Consider the following 23,980-nt stretch of genomic DNA (forward strand, 5'->3'; position numbering starts at 1 on the left):
TAATAATCATATACTTTTACATTTCTGAAAATGATGATCAAGTTAAAACCTTATAGACGTTATGAACGTGATATGAACAGTATGGTATTCTTTTAGCGTAACACACTCATTATTTTAGAAACTAATAATATTTTTATTAAATTATAATAATTATAATATAATAGATGTTATCTAGAGTATAATAGTTCATTTATAAATATATTACTTCTACCCTTACCTTAATTTCAACCACCAAAATATAATTTATTTATTCAATACTTTTCGGAAAACAAGTTTATAAAATATTTTTTTTGAGTAGGTGTGTGTATTGTTTAAGAAAATTATATTCCTTGTGAATTGTGTTTATGTAAAAAATTGTAATAGTGAAGATTATCATACATGTATTTTTGTTTATTATAGTTTTTACTGATTATACTTTGATAATATTACCTATTATTTTATTAACATATTTCAGTGAGGAAGAGAAACAAATATTAAGTTCAATTGATCTATTGGACACAACATGTCGGTGTACGCGTTGCTCTGGGCTGTTGAAATAATAAGATTAAAATATGATAGTTGCAAGACTCCTTCTTAAGTTCATGAAAAAAATATTTGAATATAATTATAAATATTTATTATTATGTGAAAATTAAAACCTATGAATATAAGAAGATTTATACTATTAGGTAAATCTAAACATATCCATAAATAATCCATGCAGACTTAAATTTTTACAAAAATACATAAAATGGATGATAGTACAATAGACATATATAGATGATTAATAAGTAATTTTTGAATTGAATAAAAATTAAAAAAATAAATTAAATTAAATTAAATATAAATTTGATACACTTGATAACAAGTGGTGTTGTAGTTTCAATAAAAAATAAATCATTAAGAAAATATACTGTCTATAAACATTCTAATAACGATTGTTTGTAAAGCTAAACAGTTATTCTATGTAAGCAATTTCAAAAAACTAAAAAAACAATTCCAAAGAAATATGGGCATTAATTATGGATATATTACCGGAAAAAATCAATAAAAATAGATTTATTTAATAAAATTAAACTTAAGAATGGTACTATTTCTGAAAAATAAATTTAATATTTGTAATAGTCAATAGTTTAAAACAATATTAATATTAGGTCGGTTTTATGTACGACTTTAGTTAGCATAATCCATTTAATGTGGTTATTAAATTGTGTAAAAATATGGAAATTAATAAAAGTTTAAGTCATTTAAATATTTTAAACAGCTTGTAATTTTTTTTTTATTATATAACTATTTTATAAAATATTTTTTTTTATTGAAGCAACTTTGTTCATTTATAAATTGTTGATGTATTTTTTTTTATTATTAATACATATTTTTTAGTTTGTGAACTTTATTACATATTTTTTATCGTCTTGTATTTTCCATGATTGAACTCTTTCAAACATAGTTTTAAAAGAGAGAATCAATTTTTTTTTTACCATAATTATGTCTGTTATATTATTATTAATATGGATTTTGATATAAATAAACTATTACTATTGTCTATTACTACTATTTAATTCGTTAATTCAGAAGTTATTTCTAAAAAAAGCAACCTTTGACCTATTACAATAATAAAAATATGATAAAATGCTTCAACTGTCTAATGCAACTGTGGTGAAAATGTTGTTTCTTAGTTATGACTGTAGCCTTCTCGGTTTTTTCCTGCGCCAAAACAGTTTTTGCTATGTTTTACATTTTTAAGACGCATGCTGGTGTAGCTATGATATATTTAATCATTAAATTAAATAACGGCTGTGTAAGCCACTTTCCAAAGTTGGGTCATATACTCATATCATTCACCTACAAGACTCAGTGCGTAAGCCGGTATAATATTGTTACTATCTCTAGATGTAATTATTGATATTCTAACTTAGATCAGTATGTTGCAATGTGTTATTACCCTATATTGATATTGAAATTATTCATTAACAATTTATACAGCGTTCATGTTGTATAACAACACAATGCTTGAACTACAAGTACACAATTATTCAAAATAATTGTTCGGTGTGTGTTTAGATTATCTAAGTAAAACCTTACAGTCATATTAAAACCTTGATATATTTTTATATTAAGAAAATTATTTACCAACTGAGCTATAAGTTTATACATTTTCTATCCATTCATATTTCAATGTTGACATTATGCCACGCACATTTATAATGAACTCTCTTGTAGTTCTTATTTATTTTAAGTATCAAATAAGTATTCAAGTATTATTATTTTAGTTTTAGATAAAAAAAACTCATTAACCTCAGACACAATTAAAAAACCATTAAGCATTAAGGTTACCTATACCTTAGATATATATACTAATTATTTGTGAAAACCATACGTCATTGTGAAAACACATTATTTTTTCATTTAATATAATATATTTTTAAATGGATATTTTCATTTAATTTAATAGTATAATACACATAGTAAATATTAAAAATGGTTACAAATTGCTATCAAAAGAAAAATAATATTTAATTTACAATAGAAATTATTTTGATCTTGATGCATTGAAATTCAACATACAAAAAATACAATTTAGAATAACAATGCTATTAAGGGAAACGTAAAATAATTTTTTTTACCTAAAATTATAAATATATTCCATGGTGGCAACCACGTGTTCTTAGGCCTTGTACTCACAGCTGCATTTCTACTTCAGGAGTATGATTCGTACTGTAACTATGAAAAGATTGATCAATGGGTTTAGCTTTATCCAACAAGCATGATTTCATGGTGTCTTTCTAAGATGGTGGAATTCCTAATAATTCATTATTGATCATCAACATTGTACATTTTATGCTATAGTAGTATATAGTATTGTTATACATACTTTCTTTGACATATTCCTTTATATTTGAGAAGTTTCTCTATATTTACAACATATTTTATTCCTATGTATTTTACGTTTACGCCTATCTATTTCTAAATTGAAAATAAACAGTTTAAGCATTAACTATACTCTGTTCAGGTTAAGAGTGCTCAGACTCGCGCATTCATACTGAGTCGCCGACAGCTGTCAGACACCCCCCCCCCCCCCACCCAGGAGACATCAGACGCTCTGTTATTAGTCAGCATTGTACGACAGCACAGCGCTCTCCGTGCATGCGCAAACAGTACCAGTTTTCGTCCGAGCGACTGGGCACTCTTAACCTGAAAAGAGTATAATAGCTTTTAGTAAAAATGTACAATATTATACAATTTACCTCGAACAACTATCAAATGCCCATCTAGAATGTAATCGATCACCAAATCATCGTCTTCTAAATACTGAGGAAATCCTAATATGGACAATATTTTTGCTCCAACGTTAAAATAAGTTGCTAAACAAACGGCCAGTATGAGGGTTGGAAAGTATACATTGAAGCCATCGATGCAGATTATTGTAATAATATCCATATGTCCCATTATCTAAAATAAAAATAACTCAAATAAGGTAAATAAAAGTTTAAAATTATTAGGACCATCTAAAATAGTAAATGAAAAACTTTAAGTGGCAAAAAATAATAATAATAAAAAAAAATCTTAGTTATGAGTAACAAAAAAAATAAAAGAATTTAAATAAAATAAACAATTGTAGAATAACCATGTAAGTGTAAATAGTGCAAATAAAGGAATTTTTCTCTGATTTAATACATTTTTGTAAATATGGTATGTTTTTAAACATTAGAAGAATGTTATTAATTTAAACAGTCCAATGAGTATTAAGGAATTACTACCATTTAGCTAATTATGTATTTTTGCTTGTTTTACAATTTGGTATGATTATTTGGTAATTATCCACACAATAATCTTTTATTACTATTTTAATCTATATCCAAATGAAATAACAAATTTTTACCTGGGTATAATCAGTTTCAAGACTATGACTCTTTATCAGATGATTATCCATGTGAATAAGTCCAAGGAAATTTAAACACATTGGTGATGTTAGACGGCCCAACAACCTACAATGGTAATACCTAATGATTTCAATTCAAATAAATTGAATATGAAGAATACTTACAATCCAAAAAAAATTAAGCTACTTTCAGTTGTTTGACGATTTGGTGCTAGGTAGTATATGTTAAGGAATTTTATTTTAAATATTGTTGAATACGTACAATATGCCAAATAAGCAATTGACAATGTAGATAATACCTGTTAAAACAATTTGGTGGAAATTAAAAATCAACATTTACACACAATTTCAAATAAAAGTTGTTATATGCTTTACTTGTATCAAAACATAATTATTGTTTTGTTTTGCCACATTGACCATTAAAGCAAAAATAGAGAGCACTGGTTGCTTCTTGAAAAATGTAATTTCAGACCATACAATAATAACTGATAGCACGCCAGTAATGACTGATAAAACTTGTAGCATCATAGGGTGTAAACGACACCACCAATACCATTCTACAAATTAACAAATTTAAGATTATGTATAAAATATACATAACTAAATGAGGGGTGGAAATTCAAAAAGGTAGTAATGTCAAAACAAATAAATTATTTTGAGAAAAATGTTTTTTTTTTAAATTATTTATATTTAAAACGATTCAAATATGTTAAACATTCTAGAGTTATATTTTTAATTTAATTTAAAACTTATTTAAATTTTTTTTAAATTTTAGTACGTTTTGGATTTACTATTTTACTTCCCTTATTATGTTTTGGAAAAAGTTTGTTTTGGTACAATTAATGATTGGTGCCTATTCTTTTAACATGGTCAATAGTACGTTTTGGCTTGAAACTGGAAAAAGTATATTTTGATTTTCTAAATATCATTTTGATGCATAGGAAAGGTTTGTTATGGATTAACCAGTCATTTTTAATAGTAGATTTGACCAGAAAACATTTTGATCTACTATAACGACGCCAATCTATGTATCAATATTTTTTCTATAAGAATCGATATCTAACTCGACTTTGTATACTTTTGCAATAATACGTTTTGGATATCTACCCCTTAGATTTCATTATAATAATAAGTCATAATTTATTAGTATTCGATTACCTACAGTTTAATAACTTTTGATTTAAAACAATTACAATAGAAAGAGAAATTTAAAAATAAATATTATAATGAGAAGAAAATAACAAATATAATATTATTTAATAAATATTAATTAACAACCAATTTAAACTGATTTAACTCACCAATTGTAGCTGCATAACTATTCAATTTTGAAGGTTTATTGAACATTTTTTTAAACTTTCGTTCTTTAGATGTCATGTTTGAATTAATATCTTCTAAGAAAATAGCTTTTTCTATCATTAAACTGCTCTGCGTTTTTGTACGATGATACGTTGCCACGGCAATAATCAACTATAACAATATAATATATTATACTATTGTAAACTCTAGAATACTAGTATATTATTATTAAAATTGTTTTAATAACTACAAATTTATTTAATTTGATACCTACTAGCAATGTTGTATAACCTACTTAAGACCTGCATGTGTTGTCTTCCCGTTACAAATGTCAAACATAGCAAAATTTATTGTTTGCATGGAAAAAACCCGAAAAGCTAGTCATATTTAAGTAACAAAGTTTTCCCCATATAAAAAGGAGAACTATGGCTGTGAAATGTCGTTTTTATTTTTCAATATCAGAAATAAAAAAAGTTATTCAAGTTTGAAAAATTATGGATTTTGAAAAAATATGAACTTTTCGTTAATTTTCTCAACTATATTGTATATAAATTACTATCACTACAGCCCGAGTGGTTGTATCCCGAGCAAAACAATTTTTGCTATGTTGTAGATTTGTAAGACGGAGACAACACATGCCGGTGTAGCGTATGCCGAAGGTGCTTAGTTGATATCTCATATAATTTATAAGTAACAATAGCAACAATATTCATGAATGCAATTAATACAATATACACTCAATAAAATTTTACTCAAATACTAACCTAATATGTTATTAAAAAAAGTGCGCAAATGGGTACCGCTCCGCTATGCACAAATGTGGTAAATTTGAATTCAATGATATAAATTTATTGTATACAAAAAATAATTCTGAGCAAAGACGAATCCATATTACTAAGTATATTATATGACATTATAGATGTTAAAATGATTTATTTTTGCATTTGAAATACAGTAGGTTGAATAAATTATTTCAGAAAACATTTTATTTGAAAAAGTCTTTAAAAGTTTCAATTACCCACAAATAATATTAATTTTTTCATTTTCCAACATAACAAAACTTGTATTGAGCTCACTATTATAATTTTTTTTAATATAATATTTATTTTTTGTATTACTTGTTCATGAAGTTGAGTTAGCATATCAATCGAAGGAGGTGATGTATGATATTTAGACTGCTCATTTTTCAAAAAACATTGTTGATCCTTAGGAACTTTTTTCAAAATTATTTGAAAATAATCATACAACACATCATTTGGACTCATACTGATACTAACCAGTTTTATTGACTAATGCAAGAATTCCAAATTTTAGTTAGTTTTTGATTTTATAAAAGTATTTTATATAAAACAGTATAATATACTATAAGAAATAAGTACTTCAAGAACATGTTCTAAATCTACTTCGGATTCTAACATTTCGGTATAAAGTTTTGACAGTTTGAAGTATACTTTTCTCAATGTATAATCAATTTGACTAGATCGCCATAATTCTCTTGGAATATCAACTAATGCAATACCTAACAATAATATTAACTGAAACAATCCATATGTATTGCTAGCAGATGATGCAGTAGCCTTTAATGTTTGCCTAAAATAAATTAAAAATAATAATATTTTAATATTAATTATATTGAAATAGCTTAAGTTTGACTGAGTTTAACAGAGTGTAAATTACCTCTACTAGTGTTTAAATTAAGTTTTAAAAGAAATTGTAGGGATTCAAATTGTTGATAAAATTAATATTTGAAAGATGGATATGCTCACAACTCATTAGTTTAATAACTAACAGTTTGCATAGCATTTAGAGTCATAATTTTGTTATTAAAAAACCAAAATTAAAAAAAATAGTTAAATTTTTCTTAAAATAAAAGTAAATTAATTATCATTTTAAACTAAATTATCTTCATAACCGTATATTTAAATCTTATACTTAGTAATTATTTTTATTTTTGTTATTTTTGTAATTTAAATAATTCTGTTGTTATTTATTGTTCCAAAGTATATGACATCTGACATCTGTACAAAGTATATATACTTACCATTCTAAATACACTCCTGGGGTAAGAGCAGCATAAGTTATAAATATTGTAACAATTAACAATAATTTACTATAATAAAGAGTTTTGCTTTTAATAGCATTTTTCAACTTGTTCTTCACTGTAAATTCTCCAGATTCCACATAGTGTTTCATAACTGGCATAATAAACCTAAACATTTTTATTTTTTTTATAACTACATAAACTATTCATTAAATATATTGCAAATGTAATTATAAAAATACATTAAATGTATAAAAAATAAAAATGAATAATAAAAAAATAAATAGAATCACAGTGACTATCAGTAAAAAAGAGTTTAATAGAATTTAAGATACTTTGATACAGATAACGTATTTTGGAGTAATACTTATAATTTTTTTTTGTTATAATTATTTAGAGAAAATCGGTGTAACATTAACTGTTTTATTTATTTAACAAACACAAACTAGGTATAGCAAAACTGCTCTTTAATTTTTATTAAGTAGTCAAGTTAATTAAATTAATTAACTTACTACAAAATTGATATAAGTGTTCTCAGTATTAAATTTCTTTCAAACAATTGAAATGCTATAAAAACCCTACATAAAGTAGACATTTTATACTTCAATAATATTATTTGTAATGAGTAAAGATTTAAAACGTTTTGCAAAAAAACAATAATTGCTTTAGTAAGTATTGCAATGAATTACAAATTTTATTTTATTTTATTTGGCGTAAATCAAAAATAATAATTTTTCCAAAGAGAAATAATGACACTATTCAAACTGAAATCAAATTTTAAATAAAACAAAGGAGAAATGGTACTTGAATAATTATTTTAAGCACATAAAAGTAAGGTAGGTATGCAATATTTATTTAGACTATTAAATTTACAATAATGTAAGATTGATAAAAGAAAAATTAATTAAAAATCTTATTTATAGTGACATAATGAAACATTAAGTCAATTTCCCTATATTTTGATTTGTGTCACCATTTGTTCAGTGATGCGAATTATATGCTACACGACTACATACCACGCTAGTAATTGAGAAGTCCAATAAACAACCCTCCACATGATTGATAACGTAGAACCTGGCACAGAACTCCAGGGCTTCTCACAGGTCAATGAAACATGAATAGAAATTGTAGTATTATCGTTAGGCCCATCTTGAACACATTTACGATAAGCTGACTAGAGTGTAAATAACAATTATGTAGGTATTGAATATGTGAATACTAATTACCTATATAAATACTGTATACAAATATATATTTTAATCAGATTGATATTTTTAATAAGTTATAGAAATCGAAATCGAATGAATACTTTATAATTATAATGTAGGTAGGTATAACGCTATGAAGTGTTGTATTTAACACAATCTAAAAACTTACCAAAGATATATCGATGGGAAGAACGAAGATAATTAAAAGGGAAAAACACCAAGAAATGTGCACAGCCGTTGTAACAACGATATTTTGAGTTTTCCAATTGCCATAACGGTCGAGGAGCACTGTAGTTAAAATAAAAGCAAATATAACTTCGGCGCCAAACATTGCCACAGTCATTATAAGACTTGTCTAAACATCTATTTGACAACTCGTAACCGCGTCCGTCACAAATTGGTCTAAAAAAGACAACAAATAGGTAACAACAATATCAAATTATAACATTCTTATATTTTATGGATAAATTGTGTACTTACCTACCACACGGGAGCTCGGTATTCACCATAGACATAATGAACACATAGTAAAGTAGACTTCTGCACTTCTATGGAATTTACTGTTACCGGTGAAATACAAAATTTACTGAAAAGCCGTTTAGTCTTGTTTTCCCAATGACTACACCACTGTTGAGTGTTTGACGTCTTAGAACGTTTGTTGAGTGCTTAGAAAATATACCTACCAACATATTATTGTCCTGAACTCCGCTTGCATGCCCAAGTCCTATTCGGTAACTTACAAAATATCTCATTACAACGACGACAGGTCTTTCGTAAAGTTGGCGGTATAATTTGCAATTTTTCAGTGATTCGTTCCTATGGGACGATTTTAATCTAAGAACGATTTCTCAGGGTAAATTATTATAATAATATGTCGTAATGTACTTCATAACAATATAATATTATGTGGTTATCTCTATTACTATTAACTTATTTTGAGTTTTGTGTGGACGACCGTCACCCATAGATGATGTATTAGGATTATAATCATATAATTATTATAATATTATTATATTATAATAATTCTTATAATATTATTATCTATGCCCCAACCTTATTTAAATTGCGCTTACAGAAAGTACAGTAAACACATTCCGCGCTTATCAGAACAATATTATAAGCCCGCGTTTTGTTTTATCATTTCGTTGTTTTTCGTATGGAATTTCATTGCGCATGATATCACGACGCATCTGCCGCGGTATTTACGTTACCTAGGTACTTATTTTTCAATTATTTTTCGGGAATTAAAACGACCGTTTTGAAAGAGGAAAATCGTAGACGGGCAGCACAGGAAACTGACTAGCCGCTAGTTAAAAGGGGCCAGCCATCATCGGCCGAAGACGGCGCGAACAACCATTTTTCAAGACTCGGCATAGACGATAAAGAATAATTACTTTATTATCTATGATAATTAAGAAATTATTCTTTATCGTCTATGCTAATTACACGTCGTGGATATTTCGATCTAGTGATAAGCTGATGATAATATAATATTATAATATTATTGTAATACAACGGTAATAACGTCGTTACGATCTCAGGCATTTGTCGTAGTCTTTGTCGAAACGAATATTATTATTGTTGTAATGTATTGAGACGACGCCACGCCCGCATGACGTGTTGTCACCGTCTTAGTAGAACTAGCTCAGTTTTGGTTTTAGAGAAAAAACGCCCATTATAAAATTGAATTGTGAAAATACAATTAAATATTTTTTTAAGAAGGCACAGATCGTTGAAAGACGACGAATAATTAATGGTCGTTATTTATCTAACGGTGTATCGTGTGTTATACTAATGGAAAATACCCATTGTCTTGTCATTTGAAATATTGTCATTTTAAGTAATGTAGGTATTTTTTTTTTATCAAAATCGAGATATTTCTACTCGGACGGCGTAAACGCGTGTTGTCCATGTCGTGTGAGAAAAAAAAACGGTTAAAAACATGTCATTCGGGTGTGGCACTGCGCACCTTGGCGCCATTCGACGTTTTCCGATAGCGCGCGTAAAGGACAAAGAAAGACGCGTAGGCCGAATAATGTGCCCAAACATCGGAATGCGGTTGACAACGATATTTTATTATTTCCATGACCAAACATTAGGTATCTTTTTTTGTCACGACTCGAGACCTGGTCTAATGGAATGCGGCTCGCGCTTGCGCACGCCCGCTGCACTACCCAGTGGCCCAGTCACGATTCGCCGGCGGCACACCGTAGCACGGGTACAACGCTCCGAGTGTTGGGCGAGTCGGCGGCCTCGGACCTGACGCCCGTGAGGGCGGGGCACCCCCGATATGGCGATGAAGAGCCGACCCCGCGCAGCGTACCCCGCCGGCCCAGGAAGAATGCGTTTTCGACATTTCCGTCGCTGCGGAGGCCGGAGAGTAGTGGACGGTGGTCGTGAAACGCGGCCGGCGACGGCAGCGCTGCCGAGCAGGTATATTAAGGCCTCGGCTCCGTCGTCCGTCGTCATTCTTTTTTTTCGGTCCGCTCGAGTCTGTCCGTCCTGCCATCATTCTGTTCCAAGTTTTTCCCGACCGCGCACCAACGCGTTCCGACGTCGCCGTCCGCGTGGACGCTGCTCCCGTCGAGCGACACAGCAATATCCGTGGATGATCGTCGTCATTATTCACGACGCGACCGATGCCGAAGACGACAGCTGCTGCTACCGACACCGTTTTGGATCATTGACGCATCGACGTTTCGAATCCGAGGGAAAAACGTCCGGGACACATATTCTACGTCGCTCCCCCTCGTTCGCCATAACACTTGTTTCCACCCGCTGTAGTTTCGCCGTCCCGAATCTGGAAAACCGCATCACACAAGGTAGTATAGTTTTCTTACTTTTTTTTTTATTATTATAACTTCGGCATGTTTATGAAACATAGTATCAGGTAGGCCTTACAGATGAAATAACCCTTGTTCAAATCAATATTTTTAAATCTTTTTTTTTCATACATATAATTTACAGTCACCTGCGCTACAGGTATAATGTAAAATGAAATATTTTTTTTTTTGGTACCTACGAAAAATAATAAATTCTTAATTTGATTTAAATCGTTTTGGAAAAATTCAAAATACCTATATTATTTCTGAGGATTTCCCGACACGACTATATTTCTTAAATTATTTACAAACCGCATTATAATTTTCACAATTTATTTATGTCACACCTTTAAGTAGCGTAATTTGTTTTCCCATTAGGTCTACCTGTTACACATGTAGTGGTTTCCCACCATCTCCACCGTTCTCGTCTCTTTCGTTTTTCGGCACGACATCGATCGGTTAGGTACCTACTATTTCCTTCGTCGTTTTGCCGCGCGAAAAACGGTTTGCACCACCCATTTACATAACCATAAATAGGTAGTCTATAAGTTGTTAAGGATACTCCGTGACCGCCGTAAAATGCGTCCCATCTGGTTATCACTCGTATCATGACGATGTGAACAACTGTTGCCGTGCACGACAAAACCGGTGGGCCCGCAAAACTCACCGGTGTTTTTATGGTTAGGTTAGGTCAAGAGCTGTTGTTATCAAGTGGGTAGGGCGCGGTGAGGGCGGTAGACATTTCACTTTGCCCGCACCATAGTATAAGAAATAAGAAGTATGATCAACGCGAACCGAGTTTTCGTCTCAGTTCGCGCATGTGCACCGCCTTGTGTTTTTGTGCATACTGCATTGCATAAGATTAAATGTATACTCGTGACGTCGCTTTGTGTTTATTGTTGGTTGCCTATATAAATTATACATTGCCCCTTAAAAAAATATGCGCAGTCTTATCATTTAGCATACTTCTTATTCCTTATACTATGGCCCGCACCATGGATTTTTCCAAATCACACGCGTTCTAGTTCATGGTTTTCGACGGGACGCATGCCTTAGGTAAATACCGGAAACTGATGTTTTTACGTTTCCGTTCCACCTAACAGAATATTCATAGATATTTTTAACTTGAGCTATAATAATAATAATATTATAATTATATGACATCCATAGTATAAGAAATAAGAGGTATGCTCAATACGAACCATGTTTTCGTCCTAGTTTGCGCATGTGCATCGCCTTGTGCATACTGCATTTATTTGCATAAGGTTAAATGTATATGCGTGACGTCACCCTGTTTTATTGTTGGTTGCATAATATATAATTTTTACTTTGCCTTTCAAAACAATAAGCGCAGTCTTATCATTGAGGATACTGTCTTCTTAATTCTTGTACTATGATGATAATAACAATAATATATTTTGATGTGTATTATAAAAGGACGCCACACCCGCATGTGTTGTCTCCGTCTTACAAACACATGTATAATAAATGTAAATTAAAAATGCTCATAACTCACTTAAAAACTGAATTATTGTAAAAAAAACCTTCAACGAAACACAGATAATATTCTTACCATCAAGTTTCATAATAGGTCGATTCACTGTAATTTTTAAGTTAACGACTTAAAACGTGAATTTATGAGCGTAAAGTTGGTATGTTACGTGTTTGTAAGGTGGTGACAACACATGCAGGTGTGGTGTCCTCATAATGGTCGATACCTACTCGATTGTACATGGGCAAAGGCTCGTTTCCGTCCCTTTATCTAATTACTCAAATTATTGGGCTATTGTCGATTGTTTACCGTAATAACGTCTCCACACGATTATTGACGGACTTGTTTGTGCTCGTGACGATGTCTCGTCGATAATGTCATTATAATATAATTATTGTATGGTTGGGCGTAGGTATGTTTTCCTGTTTCTGCTCATTAGGCTAATGGGTTTTAGGCGACGGGCGCCTAAAACTTGGTTTGTCTGTCTAGACAAAACAAACAATATTGATTATTTTGTTATCAGCTGAGGCCAGCTACTCGTTTCCATTGTTTTTGTTACTTGTTATTGTGCTACAGTGGTTCTGATAGTTATACGCTCTGAAGATCTTTACAATATGAAATATTTTACTGGATAAAGCATCAATGCATCATATTACTTTAGTTATAAACAAAATAGGCATAGGTTTAAGCATAGGCATAGGCAAAACCTACTTACCAAAATATTTAAACCTAAAACAAATAACAATATATATTATAATATTATTAATAAATTACAATCACGTATATCATAATATAAGGTAATAATATAGTGATTAATTAATTTGTTTATAATTAAAATTCCACATTCATTTTAATTAGTTGGCTGTATCATTTAAAGTTCAAACAGTTTTTGTTAGTAAAATATGTAAATAAAAGATATTGTTTGACATAATGTTGTTTATTTTTAACTGAGGAAGCTTAACATTTCCTATATTTATCCTTCTTTTCTCGTAGTTTATGAAAACTAAAATATTCATTTTTATTTTATTTTTAAACAATTGACTACGACTCACGCAGTCATCGGTTTGATACATAGCAAATTGCAAAACAATTGTGTTGTTCTACGCGATCACCAATTTTCAGTGCAGTCGTCCGATTGCGTCATCCGGTTTCCAAGTAGGTTCCACTCCACTAGGAGTGAAGGCCGCTTATGTCTCCTCTTGGATAATAGGGTAGTATCATGCATATAGTCATATAAATATAGATAAATAGATCACATGATCTCCCTACTACCCACTTATGATAAGCATTGACAAAGCTCTTGAAATTGTATTAATGAACAAATAAAGAAAAAAATATAATATATAAGGTGATTCACCAACCATACATACTCGTTTTTTTTTCTATAATGCAGTTGTTTTTCAAAATCTGATTTTTAGCATTTTTAAATATGCCTATTCGAAGAAAATATTTTTAAATTGTTGAGATTTTTTATACTAAATGAGTGTCCTGCGGAAAGACAAATTTCAATTCAAATATGAGTTAGTTAATAAGTTCAAATAAGAACTTGGTGAATCACCCTGTATATACGATTGAATACTAATATTATTTACATTTTATAGTCATGTCATTTACATGGCCTGCATTGATAATAGGCTATTAAAAAATCAATGGTCATAATTTTTAGTTTATTATATTTTATAAGTTACAAATATATTATTTATATACTTTTATATTATTTACTTATAAACTGTATGAAATTTAAAAAAACTTCGATATTTTTGTTTTATTTTTCCTTTAGTGTTAGATTATATTTTAATCAAACATTATTAATTCCATTGTATTCTTCTGTAATATTGATATCGCTGTTTCATTCCAATGTTGTTTTTTGCATAATTTGAGTGATTTTTTAAACAACAAACAGTCAATATTTCATGGAATATTTGTAATTTAAATGTTTATCTTTGGAAATAACCAAAAACCTTATGTATATGTTTTTCATGTAGCATTATAATAATCCGTTCTCATTGTTATTTGGTTAAGCGATATTTAAATTTTGAATTTGCAACCAGATTATTGATTTTAAATTCTCAATGAGAACATTTTTGATGTGCAATTTAAATAATATGAGACAAAATGTTTATCAATTATGAAGTTTGGATTAGTGGAGTGTTTGAAGTGTTAACTAAAAATAGATCTAGTCACTTTATATTCCCTTCAAACCCTCCAGTCTATACTTAAAATTATCATCATGTATAAGCCATTGGTGCAATATTAGATTTGTGTACACTTACATTTTCAGAATTATCTTGTGGTATATACAGAATACATAATTCTGCCCACATCATCATAGAAACAATGCCTAGGTTCTAAAACACACTGTACAACCAGTTTTTCCATAAATCATTATCTCCTGTGTTTAGTAATGTTCAGTAAATATTAAAATAATCATTATTTTGTCTAACAAATAGTATCTTTTTATGAAGTATATGTATTTATTCATTTTTGAAATGTAAATTTTTATTGATATTTATGTTTTTCTTTACAGATGGCTACACCCCCAAATGATAAACCTGTCTCGCAGATTTTAAAATTTGATCATCATATGTCAAACAGATCTCCAATCATTTTGAATAATTCATATCCTATAACTGAATCTGTTTCTGATAATATATTTCAGCCAATGTCTAGACCAACTTTTGGCGAAGAACTGCCTTCTTGGGATTTGACCTCATACAAAAATCGCTTAAAAACATTTGCTGGAGTTTGGAAACTACAATTTATAACCCCTACTCAAATGGCCAAAGCTGGATTATATTACGTTGGCCCACAAGATCGTGTTAGATGTACGTTTTGTTCTTCAGAATACGATTATTGGCAACCTGGTGAAGATCCGTCTGCTGAACATAAAAGGCAGTCTCCACATTGTGCATTTTTTAATGACTCTTCTGGTAATTATAAAATACCTAAGTTTAATGCTTTTGTAATCTGATATCAAATTTAAGTTAATTTTAAGATAAATGTTTTATGCGTTTAATAATATAACTTTAACTGAACAACCATCATATAAAAGAGAGAAATACTCAATTCATTGAATGATAATTTCTAGTTAATTATTGCAAAAAGTTTCAATGCTGTAGTAAGCTAGAATGATAGATATTAGGATATTAGGATCAACTCTTAATACTTTTATTTTAAAATAAAATGGAAGACACCTACTTAAACATGTTGCCTAATGCTTATATTAGTTTTCCTCTATACTGCTTTATTCCCAAAAAAACAAGAAATACCTAATTATTTAATGTTAGCCTTGTTAAAATTGGAGTACTTTTTATGATTAGGAGTACCTAATGATGATCATTAGCTAACAAATCTTAGTGAAATAATTTTCAGTTAATGAAACAAATAAGATCAATTCCATCTGAATTTTGCTTCTTATTTCAAATTAAACTAGTCAGATGATAAGTATATCCATATTATAGATACTATAATAGGTACTAGATTTGTGTCCTAGTTAATTAATTATTTATTTAGAATACATAGTTTCATTTACGGATTTGGATCTAAAAGAATCTAGACTTTAGGGCTTGATTATGATGGACCAAATATTACATAAAATTATATGGTTAGTGAAATTAATGTATAAACTATATATTAAATCTATAAGTAAATTATTATTACATAATATAAAATCCTATTGATTTGTTTAAAATAATAATATGGTTAGTGAAATTAATTTATAAAGTATATATTAAATCTATAAATAAATTACTAATAAATATAAAATGTATTGATAAGTTTTTATTTTAAGAATAATGCAAACGTTAAGGACATTCAATTCTTTTTAAAAATATACATAAACCGATCACAAAAATGTAGTATATCAGTATTTAGTACTATTGCATATTGCTTAAAATAACTAATTGTTTTAATTGTATTTTTTAGATGGTTATGATGTGTGTGGAATTTATACGTCGGGTCCTGGTGAGTTACCAAAGTTACAAGATTATTTAGAATCTGTGGGTATTCTGCAAGAAATGAAACCACCTGAGCACAAGGATTTGGCCACCTTAGAAGCACGCTTACAATCCTTTGAAAAATGTTTGATACCATTAAAACAAAATATTCAAACTCTATGTGAAGCGGGATTTTATTATCAAGGTAATATCATAATATTTTACTATACTAGTCAATTTTTTATATTAATGTTGTTTCAATTTGTTTAGGCACTGGTACAAATGACAGTATGCGTTGTTATTACTGTGATCAAGGTCTTATAGACTGGGATGATTACGATGAACCATGGACAGAACATGCCAGATGGTCAAACACTTGTATTCATGTGTTGTTGAATAAAGGGAAAAACTTTATTGACGAAGTATGTGGTCTGAAAAACACAAAACTAAAAGCAACGGTAATTTAAAAGTTTTGTCAATCACTATGGATGCAATATTGAACATTATTTAACATTAAAATTATCTTATAGGAAGTACGCAAGTGGATTGCTGAACATAAGGATACGTCTATCATTGAAAATAATATGAAAGTGAATTCGACAAAAATGTAAGTTTCTTGAATAATCAGTCTAATTATCTAAGGGGATTTAATACCGTGAATATCTGTTTGTGTCTAACAAACGCGTCACATGGGATTTTAGACGTGTTCTTTGTCAAACATATTAATTGATCTTATGAAGTAATAAGAATTTTAATGGATTATATTATATTCCAACATTTATATTTTTATTTATTTATTTTCAAAAGCGTCGTGAAAAACAAAAGAAAATTAAGGAAAAACAGGAATTTTTAAGAAAAATAGATTTTTCAGAAAATCTACTTTGGTTTCTGGTGTAACTTTAAAACAAATTATCGTAGATACATGCCATTTTCACTGGTTGCTTATATTTCCATTTTCTATACATGATAAAATTCTAAAAATATTTTGATTTCGTTTGAACTGTTTAGGGACATTTTCAGTTTTTCAATTTTATTAGTTTTTTTTTTCTATGAATGACAATAAAACTTTATTTGTTGAGTAAAAATACTTTAATACAAGGCTCCTACTATATTTTTACTATGACATTTGAAAAATATTTTGACTTATTTTGAGCTGTCTACGGACAATTTCATATTTCAATTTTTTTTTTTTTTCTATGAGTAAAAAGTTAATACAATGCTCCTGGTATATTGTTACAATAGCAGTTGAAAAATATTAAAAATACTTACACATAATTTTTTTTATAAGCATTTAAAATCGAATTTTAACAAAATTTAGAAAATTTTAAATTGAATAATTATTTTGTAGTTAAAATTTTATATCTAAGAATTGAAAATTTAAAACGTAAGTATTTAATCCTGTTACCAAAAAATCTAAAAAAATACAAAAGCACAGTTTATTATTATAGTTATTTTAAGTTCAAATTTGGACGAAATTACATATTAAAAAACCTAGAATAACTATTTTAGTTATTTTGTTGTGATTATATAATATTATTTGTCGATACTTGAAACTTCTAAAGTATACTATTATATATCTATGATAGTACCACGGTTTGTTGTTGATGTATAGCGCGTTATAAGTACCTAATGGATATTGTGATATGATTAATTTGGAATTTTTTTTTTTTTTTTTATCCCACGGCAACTTCGGCCATTGGGAGAGGGGTAGAACAGTAAGTTTTTTTAGAACGGTAGGTGAGTGTTACACGTGGGTGTATTTTGGCAGAATTTCGAATGGGGCACCCGTAGGTTTCTGCCATGCCCCGGAGTGGGGGATGGCAGCACTTGTTCCCCGGACTTCGTGACTTGCCCGGAGAAAAATGCCGCCCAGTGGCCGGGAATCGAAACCGCGACCGGCAGCGCCGCAGCCGACGCGTTAGGCCGTTCGGCCATCTCGTCACCCAATTAAATAATTTGGAATTTATTATAGGTCAATTTTTTTTTAATACCATAGATAAAAGTATATAATATGTCTTATACCTAGATTTAGTCTCCGCTCAGAATCGTTTTTCTTATACAATGATATTATATCATTGAATTCAAATTTAATACCATCCATTATACAGTGACCCACTTGTACCCTACTGTACAGCAGAGCGACATCCACTTACCCGCTTTTTTCTTATAACTTATTGAATAATGTGAGTAGAAACGTAAAACCTATACCATTATTCTTAGAATTGAACATTCTTTCAAATAATTTTTTTTTTGTGTTTTGTGCTCCTTTAAAGATTTTAATGCAATCAAATTTTTTTCGATCCTATTCGTAAAATGCATTTTCGTTCCTTGTAACTTATTTAACATTTGAATACGCCACAAAATGTTTTTTTTTTTTATGCAAAATATTATAAATATAAATATGTTTATAGATCTAATTTTGTTTTTTACATTTAATGTTTTTTTTTGTTTTTATAGAAAACTTGATGAGCCAGAAATTTCCAACATGCGTCAAATCAAAATAACATCTGTTGAAAACCTACAGCTTTGTGAAATGCGAGATCCTAATACAATGCCAGATTCTATGCTGTGCAAGATTTGCTATAAAGAAGAAATGAAAGTGGCTTGTGTCCCTTGCGGCCATGTTGTCGCCTGCATTCAATGCGCTCTATCACTCGAACATTGCGCTATGTGTAGACAGCCGATGGACCTGCTTATGAGAGTTCACTTATCAATGGATGAAGAAAAAGTTAACAATGTCGAACAGTTACCGTGCAGTTCATCACAGTGTTTAGATGCACAATTAGACCCAATGCTTTGCAGAGTATGTCACGAAGAAGAAATGGCAGCGGTATTTATACCCTGTAGACACATTTATGCCTGCGTCAAATGTGGACCAAATATGAATGAGTGTCCGGTGTGTAAAGAAGGTATAGGTTGCTCTATTCAAGTATACTTATAAGGCTTGTAAAATCACTGCGATGAATTGTGTGGTGAAAACCATGCTATTATTGTGTGGTGAAAACCATACTATTATTGTATGGTGATAACCATACTATTATTAAATTTCAATTTGGATAATTAATTTCAGTTTTAACATCTTATTTTATAATGAAATATAACAAGCATGAAAGTGTTAAATAAATCAATGGTAGCTCTTAAGGCAGATATTCCAATGTATCTATAGTTTCTTTGTAAATAAATATTTTTGGTTTTTAGTTTTATTATTGTAATTAAAAAAACAATTATTGTTTTAACAATTAAAGAATAGTCATAGAACATACTATTATTAAATTTAAATTTGTATAATTCATTTCAGTTTTAACAACTTATTTATAATGAAATATAATGAGCATCAATGTGAGATAAATCTTGCTATGCAGTTGTGTTGTTAGTATTTATAATATTCTAAAAATGCATAAGGTTCATAGTTTATTGTGCGACTGCTTACCTTAAAAGATGTAGCACACCGGAGTTATCAAAATCATTACATAGTACAATGACGATCTGCGATTATGTTATTTTTTTTTATATAAAAGTACTTTGACATATAATTTATCACCGAAATTGGAAATACAAAATTGCAAACATCTGGGTTCTCAATATTCTAATTTAAAATGAGTTAAACACTACTAAATTGTAATATTATGTATAGACCAATACAAAAGTTTGATTATGTGTCAATTTCCTTTAATACTAAATATGCCTACTATATTTTTGGGTCAGTGTTTTTCTAAATTCAAAAAAGTGTTTGTAAAACAATTATGTGTATACAGGTATGAAGTCCTTGAACCTTTTGTGATAATTATAAAATCAAATTAATTTTAGCTTGGTTATATATAATTGTAGAGGCGCTGTAAGTTATTTTTTATATAAATTTGATTAATTATTTATATTTCCATATCTTACACTCAAGTTGAATAAATAAATCAATTGTAGCTCTTAAGGCAGATACTCCAATGTATCTACAGTTTCTTTGTTAATAAATATTTTTAGTTTTTATTTTAATTATTGTAATTAAAAAAACAACAAGTATTTATTGTTTTAACAATTAAAGAATAGTTATTGAATAAAAATCTAACTTTAAAATTATAAATCATTTGTTATTTATTTTAATACATTATTGATATTTATTGGGTGTCTTCTTGAATAGGTACTTAATAATCAAAAAATGCATTACAATACATTTTTTTCTCAACAACTTATTCTCACCATTTTCCACAGTTACAGCATTTATTGAAAATAGTCATAGGTTCATCTGCTAATCTAGTTTGAACTTTTAAAAAGTATGCTCTGCCATGATTGCATGATTTAAAAACATAAATTAATCCACATATTCCAAGCAGCATGGGCCTCCTTGAACTAAATCTATTTCAAAAAATATATATTATATAGATTATAACACTACTGTTATTTAAAACAATTGAGTAGATTGTGTGAAAAAAAAATTTTATAAACTAGTATTATAAGTATTATATAAAATTGATTGAATATTGCTGGATAATGGTTTGATTCAAAGACATTAATTGTTCGAGTTATGGTAAAATTTCTAGACACCAGTACTAGTCTAACCAGAATTGTCGTCTAGAACCTAGCCGTTGCCAAAAAAGCATATATATTTAAATTTAATGTACAAATAAATAAGTACTTTAAATATCAAACCAACTTGCTTGCAGTAACATTTTAACACTAAAATAATTATAAATTAATATTTCATTAAAATATTTCAATGGAAGTTTTGCACTTGTCTTGCCTTGACAGATTATTTTAATACTAACATTTAATAACATTATACTTTTGTTAATATAATGGAAAACTCTTAACATAAATATATAAAAAATATTAAAATTCAAAATTTTATAGTCCACAAAACCCCCAATACACCTCTTTAAATCATTGGAAACATATTTCGACCCCAAGTCGAACGCTGGTCTTATACATTTACAGTGTACTCTCGATTATCCCGGTCTTCTGCGGGATGAGCTATGTACATGATCAAATGCAATTAACGTACGACCAGCGTTATCAGGTTATCAGTTGGCCCCAAAAAAATAAAAATAAAAGGGGTTCTCATTTAATTTTCATTAAATACTACAAAATATAACATTACAAGATTTAAACGGTTAAATTTGGTTTTTTTATTCATCTGATTTTAGTACGGTTAATGGTTAGGTAAGGATATAATTTTATATTAATTGATCAACCGTAGGTGGAATTAAGTAATAACGACAAAATTGGAATAACCTTGATACTTTAGAACCATGGTTCTCAACTGGTGTGTCGCGACACACTGGTGTGTCACGTATTACCGTGGTGTGTGTCGCCAAAATATTATATTTTTTATATATTAATATATTACATATAATTTCATTTGACATAATAAATCCACTCATTTGCCGTTACCGTCTTCATCAACTATTAATGACAAAACAGTAAAGCGTTGTAAGTATAAAGACAACTATTTAAATTTCGGATTTACGTTTATTGGTGATGATCATAATCAAATACCTAAGTGTATTGTATGTGGCGTAACTTTATCAAACGAGTCTATGGTACCAAATAAATGAAAAAGACATTTAGAGCAAAATCATAGTCATATTAGTGAAAAAAGTTCTGACTACTTTACGCGTTTATTGTCAACACAAAAAAAAAATTCTTAAAATTTTTTTAAGTGTGTCGCCATTTTTATGGATCTAAATTAAGGTGCCGTCGTTCCAAAAAGGTTGAAAGCCACTGCTTTAGAATTAAATCATACACTTACGTACAAACAGCACGAGGTCCGCAGATCTACCGCAGTTCGAATTTTTACAAAATGTATCGTATTTAAAATAAATGTAATAATTATTTTGTAGTTAAAAATGTATAAAATATTCTTGTATAGCTAAGGATTGAAAATTTAAAACAAGGTTCCACGTAAATTGGTTATATATAAATTACTTTATTCACAATAATATCATAAAATATACTTAGTTATATGTATATTAATATCATAGGCTGACTGACCGTCTCCGCACAGAATCGTTTTACTTATACAGTGATATTATATCATTGAATTCAAATTTAACACCATCCATAACAGTGACCTATTTGAATGTACTTTAAGGATTCATTTATAGATATGTATCTATCTTAATGGTATATTTGGTGGCTAAGCTTCCCTCTATTTCCGCCAATGCTACAGTAAAAACAAAAAACGCTTCAAAATTGTAATTGCGGTACTGTTTAGATTGTTTCATTGGTTTGCCATTCAACTGTAAAAATAATCTTGTAAAACATTACTATTTTAATGTAACGCCTAACTTGTAATTTTTTTTTATAGGTAATTATAGAAATGATTTTATTACTATTCTTCCAGCGTAATCCAGACCAAGAAAAAATGTTTCACCACGAATTCTACAAACTTATAGATAATACCATTGTACGTCATTTGGAAAATTAAGTTGAACGTGATGTATATCAGTATAATAACGCAATGTATATTGTATATTGTGTAGGAATTAGGCGAACATGTAAATACCTCTGTATTGAAATGTCATCGAAATGATCCACAGTTCTTATTTTTTTAAGTATTGGCAGGGGGGATTCATATGGTGTATTATAATGACAAAAATGACCTCACAGGAAAAAACACACATGTCTCATTGATACGTCAAATTTTGTTTTTTTTCCGGTCATATCAAACCCCGAATTTTCATTATACTTTAAATATAAAATATTGTACCTACGTTATTCAATTTTCTCTTTTTATTAATGAAAAAAAATTAACAATATTATACTATTTTACAGGGCGTGAGAGTTTTTCCCGAAGGACATGTTTTAGTAGGTACCAAAAACGCCTTGGCTCCGACGTAGCTACTATTTATTGCAGTGCTTCTCAACCTTTTTTGTTATAGGGCCCCCTAAATTTAATATAAAACCATCAAGGGCCCCCTCAATCAGAATCTTTAATTATTTTTTCTTAATGATATACTAAATTTACATGCATTATTTCACACAAATAAATTATTAAAATGTTAAGAAAATAAATGTATTTTAATGTATTTTTGAAACATGCAATCTTACAGTTGTATAAAACTTAAAACATATATAAACAAAAAAGAATTGGTAATAACTATAAAGCTAGAAGTATCTGTTTCTGGAATTCTTATGTTACTAGTTGAAGTAGAAATATCTGATTTTATATTCCCTTTCAACCACTTTTTCATTTTAAACTTAAAATAATATTTAACACCACATGTCCACACGATACGCACTATAGCGAGCAAAGATACGCGACTGTACGACTATACGACTGTACTGCTAAGTCACTAAGGCATTACAATGAAATCTACAATGTATCATC

At 29.2% G+C, this 23,980-nt stretch overlaps 3 protein-coding genes across 3 annotated transcripts; 1 reads left to right on the forward strand and 2 right to left on the reverse strand.

Annotated features, from left to right (window-relative positions):
• Window positions 1-2,469: 2,469 nt before the first annotated feature.
• On the reverse strand, window positions 2,470-3,743 carry LOC115033233 (LMBR1 domain-containing protein 2 homolog). The gene is made up of 3 exons (XM_029485450.1): window positions 3,738-3,743; window positions 3,228-3,432; window positions 2,470-2,946 (listed from the first exon to the last, which is right to left on the reverse strand). Exons 1-3 carry the CDS (start codon window positions 3,741-3,743, stop codon window positions 2,873-2,875), a joined length of 285 nt encoding a protein of 94 aa, XP_029341310.1. The 3' UTR covers window positions 2,470-2,872.
• Window positions 3,744-4,177: 434 nt separating this feature from the next.
• LOC100159468 (LMBR1 domain-containing protein 2-like) lies at window positions 4,178-9,354 on the reverse strand. Its single transcript, XM_029485451.1, has 8 exons — window positions 8,891-9,354; window positions 8,580-8,812; window positions 8,219-8,376; window positions 7,203-7,370; window positions 6,541-6,751; window positions 6,280-6,450; window positions 5,164-5,332; window positions 4,178-4,419 (listed from the first exon to the last, which is right to left on the reverse strand). The coding sequence occupies exons 2-8, from the start codon at window positions 8,751-8,753 to the stop codon at window positions 4,211-4,213; spliced, it is 1,260 nt and encodes a 419-aa protein (XP_029341311.1). The 5' UTR covers window positions 8,754-8,812; window positions 8,891-9,354; the 3' UTR covers window positions 4,178-4,210.
• A 1,307-nt stretch (window positions 9,355-10,661) lies between these two features.
• LOC100168361 (baculoviral IAP repeat-containing protein 7-B-like) lies at window positions 10,662-19,862 on the forward strand. The gene is made up of 6 exons (XM_008186016.3): window positions 10,662-11,232; window positions 15,252-15,654; window positions 16,649-16,864; window positions 16,930-17,117; window positions 17,190-17,266; window positions 19,117-19,862. The coding sequence occupies exons 2-6, from the start codon at window positions 15,252-15,254 to the stop codon at window positions 19,598-19,600; spliced, it is 1,368 nt and encodes a 455-aa protein (XP_008184238.2). The 5' UTR covers window positions 10,662-11,232; the 3' UTR covers window positions 19,601-19,862.
• The last annotated feature ends 4,118 nt before the right edge of the window (window positions 19,863-23,980 follow it).

This window comes from Acyrthosiphon pisum, chromosome X, assembly GCF_005508785.2.
Source record: "Acyrthosiphon pisum isolate AL4f chromosome X, pea_aphid_22Mar2018_4r6ur, whole genome shotgun sequence".
In the NCBI taxonomy this organism is placed as follows: Eukaryota; Metazoa; Arthropoda; class Insecta; order Hemiptera; family Aphididae; genus Acyrthosiphon; species Acyrthosiphon pisum.